Source organism: Haliotis rubra, unplaced genomic scaffold, assembly GCF_003918875.1.
Source record: "Haliotis rubra isolate DU_JTF1 unplaced genomic scaffold, ASM391887v1 Scf361, whole genome shotgun sequence".
NCBI lineage: Eukaryota > Metazoa > Mollusca > Gastropoda > Lepetellida > Haliotidae > Haliotis > Haliotis rubra.
In genome coordinates, this window is record NW_025767037.1 from 106381 (window position 1) to 122961 (window position 16581).

Sequence of the window (16581 nt, forward strand, 5' to 3'; positions counted from 1 at the left end):
TCCAGAAGTGGCTTGTCCCACCACGTGATCCGACGGATTCTACAAGCAATAATACATGAGTCAGGATAAGGAAAAATATGTAATTTTCTGAGTAAAATTGATATTTTATACTTATCCTGACTCATGAGGTAATCCCTCCCAACCTCCCTGCTATGCACTTTGGATTTCCCTGTAAATCGAAGTGTCGGGCTAGCTATTCGGAGAGAGTGAAGCGTGGGAAGACAGGTGACGCTGTTTTCCCGCCAAAACCAGAGGGACATAACTCATGGTGAGTAGTGATTTTACGTCTGCTATTTTGAAAGGGAGCTTCAAAAAGGAGATACAAGTGTTCCACTAACATTCAGGAAAGGAAGGAGACAAGCAATAATACATGAGTCAGGATAAGTATAAAATATCAATTTTACTCAGAAAATTACATTTTGCACACAGTTTCTTGCTGACATAAATTGCACAGAACAGTCTCAGTGCTGAAAATATTATAGCTCTATCCTATTTTACCATATTTTCTTCATGATCAGTATAGAGCACACAGGTTTTTGAAACAACACAGCTGTCAAGTGTACATAATACATGCCACAGTGGGGTTATATATTTTTCCCCAAACTGCAGAAACATTTCCTTGGGCACTGAAGAACGCATTTTCATTGTGTTATAATACTAACATGTTCGTGTCTGGATTTATGTTTGTGATCTATTTTTAAAATTGTACTAAAGATTTCCTTCAATATTTTGTTTACATTAAAGGTCACATGCAACGTAAAACACAACTTTGCAGATTCTGATACCTTTCGGTATGGATATACCGAAACAAATAGTCAAAAATGCAAATTCAACTTATAAAGTTGAAAAATAACGCGATGAAAAAAGCGCGAAATCGGAGTTCAAACGTTTCACTAATTTTCCCCAGAGATTTCTGGGGAAAACGGGTTTCAACAGCTGGGCTGCGCCCATAGCACGTGCGCAAGTAAATAGGTTCGCGCAGCTTGGAACCGGGTTGTCGGGTGAATACTCGGTGAAGGCCTTGGTGTGAGCTATTTTCTAATGTTTTGTTGATATCTCACAGTAGCGAACTTTTATATGTTATGACAGTAAATTAACTGTTTATATAATTTCATTTGTCTATTTCACCACACGTTCTTCTTACCGAGGCGCTTTCTCAGTTCGATACTTAAAAGCAATGTCATTATTTAGCGTTGACTCAGTTTCTAACTGTGATATAGATATGTCGTTGTCACAGACAAAACTCAATGTCTTGTTTTATTGACACCTGTGTGTCTGCCTGCCTGTCTGCTATTGACAATATTCAATACAACTGCAATCACTGACCACATGCAATTCGAACTTAACACCAATCGGGCTATACACCATAAACAAAAGCGCATTGATTTATGGCCGAGTTGGTCTCTGTCACATTATGTAATTACACAGACAGGCAGGTGTGATACTTGAACACATGACATGTTATGATGTCTGTTGGATTGCAAAATGTTATACACAAAAATGAGCATGTATTTACAAAACCATCATCTCTATATACACACACAATATGAGGCCTGAAGGCGGCATCTGCTAATGAACCAGCCGTTACACTTGAGTGCACACCCACCCGCTCTGACTGGGTTCGGTATCCCGGCTGCTTCGTTTCGAGGGAGGTAAACCCAAGTACAAAATATTGCACTTTTGATTTGCGATTATACGCTTATAATTTTGTTTATTTGTTTTTTCATAATCAGCTATGCATATTATATGTCATGAAGAAGTGATAATTGTGTTTTAATTATGTTTGATTTTTTGGTTGCATGTGACCTTTAATATCACCGTAACTGTGAGTGAGGCAATTGGTAGATTGCACCTATTGACCATCAGTTCAGCAGCCACAATCAGATGGCCACTATTGACATCTTGGAACAACCTTGAGTTGATAAGGAATCTATGCATATATCATGACTAACTGAAAGTCATATTTGTTGTGGTTTTCTTAATACCTGCATATGAATCACTGCCCATTTAAAATGGAAAATGTTGTTTTATTGCAAAGTTCTAAGCTTGTTTTAAGCTATTTTTGCTGAACAGATGTGAGAAAAGTCTTTTCCTGTGAATAATACTTGGATTTTTATTTTCCCAACAGGCTGCATCCCCTGGAGGAATGCATGCATTATTTGAGTGAACAGTATGCTCAAGAAAATTAGGCAGTTGACTATAGTTTATGTTGAAAAAAGCCCTAGAATCTAAACAAAGTGTCAAATGTTGTATATACCTTGTGCATTTCTTCAGGCATGATCAGCACTACAGGGAGAGCATTGAACAGAGAAGATGTTCCTGAACATGCACTGGAGGTAAGATCTCTAAGTCAGTTTTGCAAACCTTGAGCAGTGGTTGGAAAATGTCATGGCTAGGTTTCTGAACACCTACCAATCTTCGGTGAACCATTTTCAGTAATGATAAGATTCTTTGATGTCTTTGGTTTTACAGCATAGTACAAAACTCCAGAAAAATAGGAATATGCTACACTGAAACAATGTTCAGAAAACTCTTTGTGGAAAGATCACCTGCTGTTCACAATCATAGGAAGTGAATGAGAATTCAGTTTGGCCCTGGGCAAAACTATTGATCCACATTGGCTGGTGGTTCTTAACTTTTTCTAACTTGCATATTGAGCATTGCAGTTACTATCAAAGATGTAACTGGAAATACATGATGATCTAGTAGCGTTTTCAGCACTCTTTTGCCCAGCATGACCTCTGTGACATTCAGCCATACCCCAATATGTCATTTTCTCTTCACTACCTATAAAGTATGTGAGAAATGATCACTTATTTGATTTCTGAGGAATCTATCCTTTGCTGATTGATTTTCAACTGTTTTGAGGTCGTTTGGTGTATTATATTTCCTATTTATCTGAACAGATATGGATAATCAGTGTGTTCTGTGCATGGTTATAATTTCCAGGCCTTGTATGATGTTTTGTGTAGGCTTCCATTTTTTTCCTACTTTGAGAGAGGTGCAGATATTATCTCGCAAGAGTCATGCATGTTTAACATGAATATTTTTGCAGCTTTTGCACTTTTCCTTCATATGATTGAGTATCAATATTTGCCTATTTTTACTCACTCGTTCATTTTTCACAGTACAAATGTGACACTTGAGCAGGCTTCCCTTTTCCATTCTTTATAGGTTTTACCTTGTACTCCCATGTTACAGATGTTTGCTGCCAAGTACGATCTCTTTAAAGGCAAAAATCAGTGAAGATCAACACCACCACAATACTCTTGAAAACTTCTTCACCTATCTCACTGTAGTTACCAAACGAAACATCAAACAAGGATGTATGTCTGACCTGTTCATTGCCTTGTTCTGAATGACAGTCACATGCTGGAAGCAGATTCCCTGAAGGCGCACCACATGGGTGGTCATTTAAAATTACTTTGCACCAGGACGCTTTTGTACAAGTCTTGGGATAACTTGGCCAAAGATTTCATGGTTATATATTGTCATTTCATTTATGCATGCCTTGGAGCACACAGCAAGTAGTACATAGTCAGATAGATGTACACAGAAAAGGCACTGTACCTGGGCAACTTGCTGGAATGATGCGCTTTGACAGAGATAATTGATTCAGATCACTGATCCCCAGATCTTGTACCAAGATATGCAGGGTGTCAAGCGAGTCCTATATTCCTATTAAATCCTATAATTTGGACACTATCCTATAAAATCCCATAAAGTCCTATATACTATGGTATGTTATCCTATAAATTCCTATTTTTCAGACGTCTGCTGCATGTTGATACAGCTAAATAGTCCCATACAGCTAGATTTTTTATCAGTGATGAAATTCCTTTTTATGTGTCTTTTCCAATGGCACTTGTTTAGGTTGAAGTGTATTTTGTGGACCTTACTAGTGAAACATCCAGTCTTAACCAGAAATTCTTGCCTTTCTGTAGTTTAGATGTCAAAAGCAATGAATTGGAAGCCAGGTATCAATGAAATAGAGTAAATGATTTTCATTAAGCACAATCTATGACTTATTAATAATGTTGTTTACAAGAAATGCCATTGGTTACATATATTACCTAAATACCACAAATGACAATAGTGACTGATTGATTATATTTTCCAATTTTCGTTTAAAGGAATGCTAAGCAAAACAGGCATATTTTTTTGAATAGGCATAGGTTGTAATCCTTATCAGGTAATTTTAGCTTGAAATGAAGACTTTAAGTGCAACTTCCAGCATGACAAACCACAGATTCATCTCCTTTATGCGCAAGCCTGTTGAAGACCCTGCTGCTCAGATCTGTCAAGAGTGACCTACTTAAAAGTTCAACCTCTTCTGGTTTAGCCAGTTGTCCAACCAAGTGTCTGACATTGATCTCATTATAAGAGAAGACACTAGACAACAAATGAAAACCCTGAAAGAAGATTAAAGGAGACTGGCATTTTGGGGCATGAGGTTTTTCTATCAGGCTGTGGCAAGCTTCAAGACTTCCATTCGGAAACAAGCTGCTCAGATATGTGTCCTGCTTAAATCCATCCAAGAAAACTTCAGGATCTGTTATTCATGTTGAATATCTGGCCAAGGCTTTCCATATCCCTTTCTACAGAAGTGGTCCATGTCCTAGATGAGTGGCAAATGTATCAGTTAGACAAGGACATCAGGGTCACAGATGAAAACATGAGAATTGATCACTACTGGAGTGATGTGTTCAAGCAGACCACACCAAATGGATCTCCCACCTTTCAACAGTTGTGAAGGCTGCCCTTGTTTTACCTCATGGAAATGCAGATGTAGAGAGGGGTGTCTGTCAGCAACAACATTGTCACCCTGGAGAGAATTCAACTGAGTGAGGACACCTCAGATCAACAAAAGACATGGTTAGATTTTCAGATCCCTAGCTCCAATGACCAGGGAAAGTTCCTCTGACCAGATCTATCATATTGGCAGCAAAATCAGCACACTCTGTTTATCAAAGGAAGCTCACAGAAGAGAAGAAGAGGGCTGACAGAGAAAAGGAGGAGAGAGAAACAAGAGCAGGAGAGGAAGCAAAGATAAAGAAAATCCCTGAAGAAATTTAAACTAAGAACATCAGTCTGCATGAGAAAGAATCTTTATTCAATAAGGAAGAATGTGATATCAAGGATAAGCTTGACTTTCAATGAACTGCTCAAAGATGTCAACAGAAAACTAACCAATTCCATCAGTAGTGGCAAGAAGGCGGACATGTCTGCAGCTCAGATGATGACAGCAATGGCCATTGAACAGATCACCAACCTCAACAAGCAGATGGTAGAAATCAGAGAGAAACATAGAATGTCAAAAAAGAAGATTTTTCCTTATCCTGACTCATGCTTAATTGCTTGTCTTCTTCTTCTTGCGAACTGTAGTGGAACACTTGTATCTCCTTATTGAAGCTCCCTTCAATAAAAACGTGCGTAAAATCACTAATCACTACTCACCAAGAGTTGTCCCTCCTTCCGTTTGCGCGGGAAAACGGCGCCACTGTTTCCCACATGGTTCACTCTCTCCTTCTTCGCCCAGTGAGCAGGTTGTGAGAGCGCCTGTGTCTCTCTTTACGGCACTATATCCTTTCATTATTTAGTTAGTTACCTCTAGTAGTTCTTTATAGAGGTTTAGCTAGTATCCTTCATCAATATGTTTTGATATTTATTCGTAATTCTCACTGTTTATTCGCGGGTTATTCCGTGATTGTTCAGTAGTCTACGTTCATGAAAATCTGTTCCGTATGTAAGTTTCGTTTCTCTGCTGCTGACCCGCATTTAATATGCCCTAGTTGCACTGTACCATGTTCTTTCAGCTCACGCTGCAGTTTTTGCAAACCTTTATCAACTTGTGCATTTAATAAATATATTCTTGGTGTTTTGAGACGTGCTGCCGATAGGTCGCGTAAGATTGTCCCAGTCATGGAGAACTCAGCGGATTCCCTCACCAGTCAACTGCTGTCGGACGACCCCCTACCGTCTGGTGTTCCGCTAGAGTTTCCCTCGGAGGAGAGGCGTGGGACGCAGTCCGCCACCTCCAAGAAGAGACCTGCATCTCAAGACATCCCATCGTCGCAGCCCAAGTCTAAGAAGTCGTCTACCACCCAGCGCAGACTTCGCACCCCCAGGGCAGCATCCAACACCAAGGAGAAGTCACAGACCACTAGAACTTTCTCGGCCGAGATCGTTCCCGTCGCAGAACAGGGCCTATATGATGATCAGCCGATTGTCATCCCAGCGATTCCTCACAAGAAACGACCGGTCTCAGCTACAGTGACTTCAGCTACGGTGACGTCAGCGCAGATCCACACTCAACCTGATGTATCAACGCTGACTACAGATGATCGTCCCATGGGCCCCGTCGCCACCAACGCAGATAGAGCAGCACTGGTACCACCGCAGACCTTCCCGGGCGACTTCATGCAGCAGTTCTCCCAGCAGATCATGGAGTTGATGGAACAGCGGTACAGCCTGGAAAAGTGACAGCCTGCACAGGGTCCGAGCCTTCGCGAAGGCTCCAACGTAGACATCACCTCCGAGGGGCCTGCCATCAGCGAGACTTCTACCAACATCACGAGGATCTTAGCGTAGGACGTCAGAACTCCATCGGACCAGCCTCCGCGAAGACCGACCCAGTCAACCCTTGTGGAGGACCCAGACGATCAGCGTTCGCGAAGAACTTCGCGAAGGGCTACACCTACTACGGACTCGGATGATCAACGTTCACGCAAGCGTTCGCGAAGGAGGAATCATTCATCCCCGGACTATGACTCGGATCAGCCTTCGCGAAGGACCAGTCGCCACTCCCCAAGTGCGGACTCAGATGAGCCTTCGCGAAGGACATCAACGACAGCTTACAAGGCATCGTCCCATAGATCTTCGAGGAATTCACCAGGACCTTCGCGAACCCACAGATCACCCTACAGGAACAGCCGTTCACCACGTCGTCGTTCTCCACGCAGATCCCCACACAGGTCTCCGCGCAGGTCTCCACGAAGATGCCCTACAAGTCTCCGCGCAGATCTCCACATAGGTCCCCACGTAGATCGCCACAGTCATGCAGGACTCCACCTCAGTCACCATCGGAGGAGTATCAACATCCCCTTCTCAGCACCCGGGTCACAGAAGACGATGGCGGCATCATTTTTCCGGACTCCGATATACGCTACTGGATGGCTAACGGGTTGGACTTGGCTTCACCATCTAAAGACGATAATCCGGCTCACACCTATCTTATGAGAGATGACGACGTCGACACGCTCACCCTACCTCCGATCGATCCCATCGCAACGGTTTCACAGAACTTGGACGCAGCTTTCAAGACAGCCATTAAAGCCCAGGTACCACATTTACCACAGTTCAACGCCAGGAAGTTCTCCACCCATAATATGGATCCCTTCCTCAAAGCTCAGGATATAGACGACAACTTTAAGATAATCAACGATGCCAAGGCCAAGTCTTACAAGATTGAGGACCGCAAGCTGGCTCAAGTAGAATCTATGACCAGAAGAATGTTCTTTGGCCTCAACAGATCTCGCACAGTCAACGAAACGCTCATCGCCAAGTTTCAAGATTCCACTGCGGAAGAAGACATGATTTACTCGGCCCTCCTCATGCAAAAGAAGGACCAGCAGTTCATGACAGATCACCTTTCATCCATCGCCGCAGCGCTAACTCTGGCTCGTCGTCAAGGTCTCTTCGCCTCCTGCAGTTGGAGTGAACAATTTACAACGTCACTATACACAGCCCCCTGGTCTACTCCTTCCATCTTCGCTGGAGAAATCGACAAAGTTGCCAAGGAAGTCATCAAAGATTCAAGAGAAGTTTTGATGATTAAGTCCATAGACACTCTGGCCAGCGTCATCAAGCAGACAACACAACGGTACTCAGGAAGATCCAAGTTTCCTGGATTACAGAGAGCACGGGACAGGAAAGTGGCTACCTCCAGAGGCGGGAAGGACTCTTTTCGTCGCCCATCCGGCAACTACAGGGGAGGATCTGGACGAGGCAGGGCATCCAGAGGCTCCCGGTATTATCGACGATGAAAGACGGGTTTGGAACGATTGGAGTCTTCCACCCCCCAGCCGTTCCAGTACAACCTTCACAAGTGGGTGGACGTCTACAACGCTACTGGGAAAACTGGGAAATACTACAAGATCCTTACGTATCCAACATCCTAAGACACGGATATCGCATCCAACTACAGGACAAGCCGCCGCTGACAGTCAACCCGCACAAGTTCGACTGCAACATACATCAGAAAGACAAGTTACGAGAGGCTGTCTCATCTCTTCTAACCAAGCAGGCCATAGAAATCGTGGATCAAGTCAACATCGAACCAGGTTTCTACTCCCCAGTCTTCCTAGTGCCAAAGAAAAATTCCAAGGAAAAGTTTCGACTCATCTACAATATGAGCAAGTTCAACAGGGATTATCTACGCAGACCTCCCAAGTTCCGCATGATACATCTACCTCAATTAATCCACCCGTCCGTCCGATGGACTACATGGCAAGCATAGATCTACAGGATGCCTACCTGCATATCCCGATACATCCCGACTCGAGGAAGTACCTCAGATTTACACTAGACGGTCTACATTACCAATGGAAGGTCCTGCCATTTGGAATATCATCGGCCCCCTGGTTGTTTACAAGAGTAACGAAACCCGTAGTCACATACCTACATCATCGAGGGCTACGCAATGCATTCTACCTCGACGATGGGATTCAAGTAGATCAAGATCCAGGCCATCTCAAACTAAAACTGAATTTCACCATCAATCTACTCAATCAGCTAGGATGGTTAGTGAATCTACTCAAGTCGGACCTACAACCTACGCAGGACCTACAGATTCTAGGCATCAGATTTCTCACGACGCAGAATCGTGTCATCGTACCAGAGGACCGATGGCTCAAGATCCAACAGACCATCCCTCAAGCCTTACTCTCTCCGTGGCCACTACGACAGTGGCAGAGTCTATTGGGTCTCCTCACATCCGCACAAGACTTGACAGCCAGAGGCAGACTACAGCTACGCCCATTACAGGTCCTCATCAATGCTCATCTCGACGACTTACAACCCTTCGGTCTACCGAATTACCTCAGACCTCATCTACTATGGTGGACCCAGAGGTCGAATGTTTGCGAAGGCATCTATTTAGCAGAGCCGGAATTCAAGACCCATCTATACGTAGACGCATCACTCCAAGGTTGGGGAGCACATCTCGACAATCATGTGGCAGCCGGGATATGGAATCAGGAGGAGAAAAGTCTACATATCAACATGCTGGAGATGAAAGCAGCCATCAACGCCATACTCCATTGGAGCACTATTCTACAGAATGCGCATCTCATGGTACACACAGACATCTCGACAGTGGCGTTCTATATAAACAAGCAAGGCTCAACAAGATCATTGAACCTACTAGATCTCTGCTGTCAACTGTTCGACCTAATCGACGATCTGAACATCCATATAAGAGCATGTCACAGTCCAGGAGCCAAGAATGTCCTAGCAGACGCACTATCCTGTCCAGCTCTACCATCGCCAACAGAATGGATGCTCCATCCAGAGATCTTCACACAGATCATCAAGGAAATAGGAGCGCCGTTAATAGACCTATTCGCCACAAGCTTCAACAATCAGCTAACAACATTCGTCTCTCCAGTCCCAGATCCACGAGCGTGGGCAAACGGACGCTCTCAGCATTTCCTGGGAAGGTCTCAACGCGTACGCGTACGCGTTTCCTCCGCCAGCGCTACTACCGAGGGTATTACAGAAAATCAGTCAGACAAAGAACCTCCAACTGATTTTGGTCGCGCCTTACTGGCCAGCGAGAACGTGGTTTCCCATTCTCATAAAAGAACTCGGACCACCAAAACTGCAACTACCAGAGCGATCGAATCTACTAGTACATCCTCACACAAAACAAGCGCACAGATACCCAGAGGTATTCCAACTACACGTGTGGACTGTATTAAGGCTTGCTTAAACAAGAGAGGTTACTCAGCCAGAGCGGCGAAAGCAGTCACGCTTGCTTTACGCAATTCGACACGTACGACGACAAGTGGCGCAGTTTTGATACCTACGCTGCTAAAAAAGGATTTACAGCTAGAAATGCAACACATCCGCAAGTGGCAGACTATCTTTGTCACCTACGACAAACCAAACGTCTGAAAGGGTCTACACTCTCAACATACCTAGCGGCGCTGAGTTCAGTAATAACCATGAGGACGGGTGCAAAATTAACTAAGGTACCAGAGTTACTGGCCTTGTTACGCTCTTATAAATTGGAGGATCAGAAGCAGAGATTTCACGCTCCGGCATGGGACCTCAATATTGTTCTCAAACATCTCACAAGTGACGATTATGAACCACTGGAGACGACATCGTTTGAATTTCTGACACAGAAAACACTGTTCCTGCTAGCCCTAGCAACAGCAGCCAGGATGTCGGAAATACATGCTCTAGATTACGAGAGAACGAGATTTGATGAAAATCAAAACATAGTGCACATGGGACTACGATTGGATTTCATCGCCAAGAATCAACTGCCAGGTCAACCGGACAGACAATTCCACGTCCTGCACTATCCTCCATACTCGGACCACACGATACGCTTGACCTATCCTTGTGTCCAGTGAAAGCACTAAGAATTTATCTACGACGATCCAGATTGATGAGGCGCAAATTCAAACGACTTTTCGTCCCAATATCAACAGCGACACAGACGGAAGTCTCACGCACTACGATATCAATCTGGATTAGAACTGTCATACTACGAGCCTACAAGGCTGCAGGACTCGATCCTCCAAGAGCCTCTAACCCTCACGAAATAAGAGCACTGGCATCAACACTCGCTCTACATGGGAATTGCTTGCTGAATACGATCATGGAGGGCTGTTTCTGGAAATCAGACATGGTGTTCGCTAACCACTACCTGAGAAATATCGCCACCGAGGACGTCTCAGGCATTCACCATTTCGGCCCTCTGGTTGTCGCACAGCAGTTGACAGTTCCCCACAGAAGGTGAGACGTTGTCTCGCTGTGGTTTTCATGACTGGTCAAGCCTACACTCTATAGAGTTTTGTTTCAGTATCTATGCACGTTTCAATACCAGCATAAAGTGTTAAACCCAGTACTTGTAGTTACTAGTACTATGGGTCGCTTCTCCACTTTGGAGTCGCTCTATCCACATTTAAATGTTAACAAAATTAGGACCAAAGTTAACTATTGTGGTCCCCCCATTATTTGGCAGCTGAAAGAACTCTTTTACGTACAGCAGCAGAATTTAACATAATTACAGTGCCATTATGAAGTTCCCGTAGGTTTTTTTTATTTTGACGTAAATTCACTAATTAATCCTAAGTGCCTTTTCCCACCTCCTTATCCGTCGGATTCTACAAGCAATTAAGCATGAGTCAGGATAAGGAAAAATATGTAATTTTCTGAATAAAATTGATATTTTATACTTATCCTGACTCATGAGGTAAGCCCTCCCAACCTCCCCACAAGACACTTTGGATTTCCCTGTAAGTTCAAGTGTCGGGCTCGTATTCAGGAGAGAGTGAACCATGTGGGAAACAGTGGCGCCGTTTTCCCGCGCAAACGGAAGGAGGGACAACTCTTGGTGAGTAGTGATTAGTGATTTTACGCACGTTTTTATTGAAGGGAGCTTCAATAAGGAGATACAAGTGTTCCACTACAGTTCGCAAGAAGAAGAAGACAAGCAATTAAGCATGAGTCAGGATAAGTATAAAATATCAATTTTATTCAGAAAATTACATACTTCTGGAAAAGTGCATAGATGGTCCTGTGGAAAAGGTTTATACCAAAGCTAAATCTGGACATAAGAAGTGAATGTGTACTCTGATGTCAATGGTTTTATAGACCCAGAGAAAGTGTACTGTGTTACAGTAAAGGTTTTTGTGTTCAGTTTATGATGTTCAAATTATTAGTTATGGTTATTTTCATGGTGCTTTAGTCCTGTATTTTCATCTTTAGGAGTCTAGTAGTAGACAGAGTGAGAGTCCGGGATCAAGGTAGCTAAAGCTTCATTACATAGATGAAGCTTTAGTCGGATACCTTATTTTACTGTTATTACCTATACAGAAAGCCTTATTTCTCAAATAATGCTTTAGACTCTGACATTATTGATTTTAATTTGATAGCGCCTGCTTCGCTTTTACCGTGAGACGGGTGACCTCATGGTTTATTGCCGACACCACCTTAGGTAACCTCGCGACCCATTCAGTCGATCGCGTTTTCCAGGGTGGCCATCTCTAGCATACTGGTGTCCAAATAAACGCCAGCCAAAGTCCTATTGAATCTTTCAACCATGGCGGCTGCGATGGGCTCCAGCCGCACTACCTGACCTTTGTATCGTGTTTGGCTAGCAGTTGTGACACGGCACTCCATGAACTCCCAGCCGGGTCAACTTGCAGCTCTGTTGGCCACGCCAGCGGACTGGCGTTTGTATATGCTCTCAATCCTCTGGCTACCTGGACAGAATCTTTCGTGGTCAAGGGTTCGGCTTCCTTGTAGCGACTGGCCACATCCATTCACTGTTAAGGCATACTTGTACCTCTTTTGTCGTGGGTAGGAACAGTAGGTCTGCCTGGTGAACGCTATTAGGTATGTTAATACCAAACTTCCTTCTAGGTACGTGATGCGGTGGTGGTAAATATATCTGCCAAAGTGCTTGTTTTTCAAGCCATGTTTTGACCTCCTCCGGGATACTTCGCCATTTTAGCCAGCTTATCTACAGCTAGCTCCTTTCCAATACCCGCCTTGGACTATAGTAAATAGCCTCAAATTTTTCTGGTTCCGTGACATGCCACCATTTATTTATATCTATGTTCTTGGTTCAATTTTCATGCCCCAGATACGTGCAGCGTGCGGTGCTTATCCCATCAATGGCTATCCAACGCTTTGGTATCCATAGGGGATAATGATGTTTTATTTATAGTCAGTTCGTGATATCCTATGCCCATCACTTCTAAGTGTGTTCATTTTTATGTTTAAAGGTACGGGTCTTGAACAGGGCTTCCTTGAATCTGGTGTGTTTGATGTGTTGTTTCACCACGCATTTTTACACCCTTAGCTTTCCTCGGATCTCACCATTGTCGGCCTTTCAGTATAGAGTACATCTTAGGCCTCAACCCTATGTACTTCGGCTATGGGCGTACCAGCACACCTCGTCCTTCATCTTACCTAGGACCTTTTTATTCACCGTGCTGTGTATGGTATGGTCCTTGGGGTAGTCGCTGGTGTCGCGTATAAATCGGTGTGTTTTTCATGTCATCGCATTAACGCCCTCGGTTCAATCTCCATCAGCAGGGAATCTGTGTCAGTGTATAGCACTTCACACCTGTCATCGATACTGTTTCTTCAGCTCGCCTGTAATAAAAGTCATACATCAGGTGTTTGGATAAATCGAGGATGCTCATCCCAACGTAAACAGGTACGGTTTAATACTATGTGACTTTCTTCATGTGTATGGCAGCCAGGTCATATCGAATATCTTACCACGGTTGAATGCAGGGTTAGCGATCAGCTTCCTGGAGTTTTTCCTCCTCATTCGATCGAACCAGCTTCACGCCCACACGCTTCCTCAGGTTCTCCATCGCCTTACCAATACCGAAGTTATTCATGAGCTTGCCAGTTTTTCTCAAAGTCACTGGTTGCAAGCTTTCGGAGGTCTGTGTTCATTCTGATGTAAGGAGTAGTTCCATCCAGGGGCTCTGGTTGAACACGCGAGCACCCTGTGTATTTTGGCCAGTTTCATACCCAACGATAGGTACAGCTGCAGGTTACGATAGTGAACGATGTACTTTGGTCTTATTCATTGCTAGGGCACGAAGTTTTTCAACGCTCGCCACCCGCCTATCTAACAAGTTATGTTGGTATTCAGACATCCAGTCTGGGTTAACCCTCATAACGCTCGGGGCTAGCGGATAGCTGTTGTGTGATTCGTGTAATGCCTTGGGGTATTCCAAGTCAACCTCGAGGATATAACCTTTATTCAACTGATCGCGATGCTCATAACATCAACCTCATGTGATACCCATTTGAATCCCCTGTTGGTAGATACTGACTCATGGCCCATCCCAGTATAGGGTTGTTGGGCGCCGAGATAGAGAATGTGATTGGTTGGCTTGCTAGGTCGTGAACCATTCAATTTATTGATTATTTGCTTTCACAGACGCTTGGCATGCCATGGAGATCCCACCTCGCATAAACCTCTCAATGAACAGGTGCATGTCATAATCAGTAAGCAATTCTAACTTAACTCGGTACTTTTAAGCAAGGCATCCCACGATAGGCCTGGCTGGTGTAATACCATGCCGGATCTAGTTTATACTGCTTGATACATGTCCGCCTAAATGTCTCAAATACGCCGGCTAATAGTAGTACATCCATCTTCAAGTACAGATCGTGATAGTCACCCAGCTTTTACAAACCCAGTTTATTCCATACATTAATAGCGTGACGTGTAATCTTCGGATATTTCCGAAGTCGGTCAGATTGCTGTAAAATTCTCTGATGGGGGTAGTCTGGTCTCGCTAACTTTGGTCCAACTATCCATGTACTCATAGGGATACACACCTTTCCTCATAAAGCAGAGATCTAGTCTCGGGCGCCTGTGTATCGATTGGTAATAGGAAGGTATCGTTGAGCTTTTAATCAAGCTTGCTAGTGACGCCAATAGAAATTGACACTCGAGTCAATGAACCTAAGTCCGCCTAAGCTGAAAGAGAGATATTTCTCCATGTTGTTGGGAATGCACGCTATATTACCATCGCATTTTCGCGATGGCTCGTATGATTAAGTGAGAGTCGTAATTTCTCTCAAGTTGTGAAAGACAACGGAATGTTTATTGTTTTAGGTTGATTCTAAGCTTAAGATTACACTCCGCTATGAGCGGGCGCTCTATACTTACCGTTATGTGACAGTGATCTCTCACCGAATCACCGTTAAGTGGTGAGTCACACATCGACAGTTAATGCTACTGGGAGGAGCTAACCTGTCGCTCGAAATACACGCAATGATGGGAGCCGATTCTATGCAACTTTTCCTAATAATTTCTTCTTCCTCCTTCAAACACTTTAGAAACCTTTCAACCACCGCCAGGACCTTCTGTACACCACGGAGCTTTCGCTTCCCATCACAACGATCTACTCATGTATCCAAATCCACAGGCTTCATGCTCTTGTGTTTTGAGTGTGGTTTGGGTCCCCCCAACTGTGGGAGTATCCCCAACAACCTTAATTGGTTTGACCAATGCTTCAAAGTCGGCGTATATAATATAAGGCACGGACATTTGGTGCTTGTGGTTGTAGAATTTTAGGATATTGTCACCTTCCTCGGCATGTCGATGCTTATAGTCAGCCTGTCCCACACCTTTGGCAATATTCCCGTGTGATTCTAATAAATCAGCTCGACTGAAACCGCGTGCAGACATCGATACAAAAGCAGTTTTTTCCCATCGTGTTTCAACTGATCGTGCAACAACCGACTGAAATGTTTTATCCACGTGTAGTGATACTTTTCACCTCGTTGGATCATGAATATATTAATAACACGAGGGAACCCCCCTGTTCCCACCAACGAGCTGAGCCTGTGTATTATTGTTGTGTCGCCTTCGCGGTCCAAAGACATTTATAGCTAGATTATTCTGTTTTTCTACTTTAGTGATCTGGAGATATGGTGGTTGGTTCATCTATACCATCCCAGTTGAGTCCATCGCCTTGGGGATAACTAGAAGGCCTGTTCGAATGAGTGTCAGCTGGAAATAAGGCTGATCTGATAGCTAATCTCAAGCAATCGCTTCCTCTATTCTTAACGCTTACTATGGCCTGTTTTTCTATAGTAGGAGGCAAGTCTAGGTATGACCCGCTACCTGAACGGCAGCGTAGTTAGGGGCTATGTCTAGATAGACAATATCGATTTTTCTACAGCCCACCCGATCCCAAGTGTGTGTGTGCCGCTCTAGGTGTTCCTGTATTCGCTGAAAACTAGTATCGATCGATGTGTTTATAGTCTCTATCTGGGTCAATAACCTCTTGTACACCTCGGAAGTAAGGCTGAACGCATTCTCGTAACATCCCCTACGCTCTTTTCGAAAGTGTCATTTTAATTGTGATTTGAAATTTAATACTTCCAAGACTGGCTAGTTCCTGTTTTATTTTATCATCTATCAGGGGCTTAATATCTGAGACATCTATATTCCTATCAACGCAAGCATGCGCCAGCCTCTTAAATACTTACCTACAGCTACCAGTGCGCACGGACTGTATATAGTATTCATAATTGCGCATACACCTCCAAGGAATTAATGTCTAATTGTACCGCCAGTAAATGTAAAAATTATATATCCTCTCCGGCCACCCCAATGAACTATTTTTAGATGGGTTGTTTCGCATCCAGTGCTCACACTGTTTGATATAGTATTCCTGAAGTTTAGTAGGTATTCCATATACTCGTAAAACAATCTATCTGATATTGAGTCGCGATGTTCCCCACATATAATGAAGGGAAGAGTATACTTTAACACCATCTTTAATCCATACCATTTTCAAT

The 16581-nt window shown here is 43.7% G+C and overlaps 1 protein-coding gene across 1 annotated transcript in view; it reads left to right on the plus strand.

The window, feature by feature from the left end:
* Positions 1–16581, plus strand: part of LOC124285512 (protocadherin Fat 1-like) — a 196513-nt gene that overhangs the window by 35546 nt on the left and 144386 nt on the right. Inside the window, 1 exon segment of the mRNA XM_046721752.1 lies at positions 2275–2336. Within this exon segment, the coding sequence (XP_046577708.1) occupies positions 2275–2336 (62 nt within the window).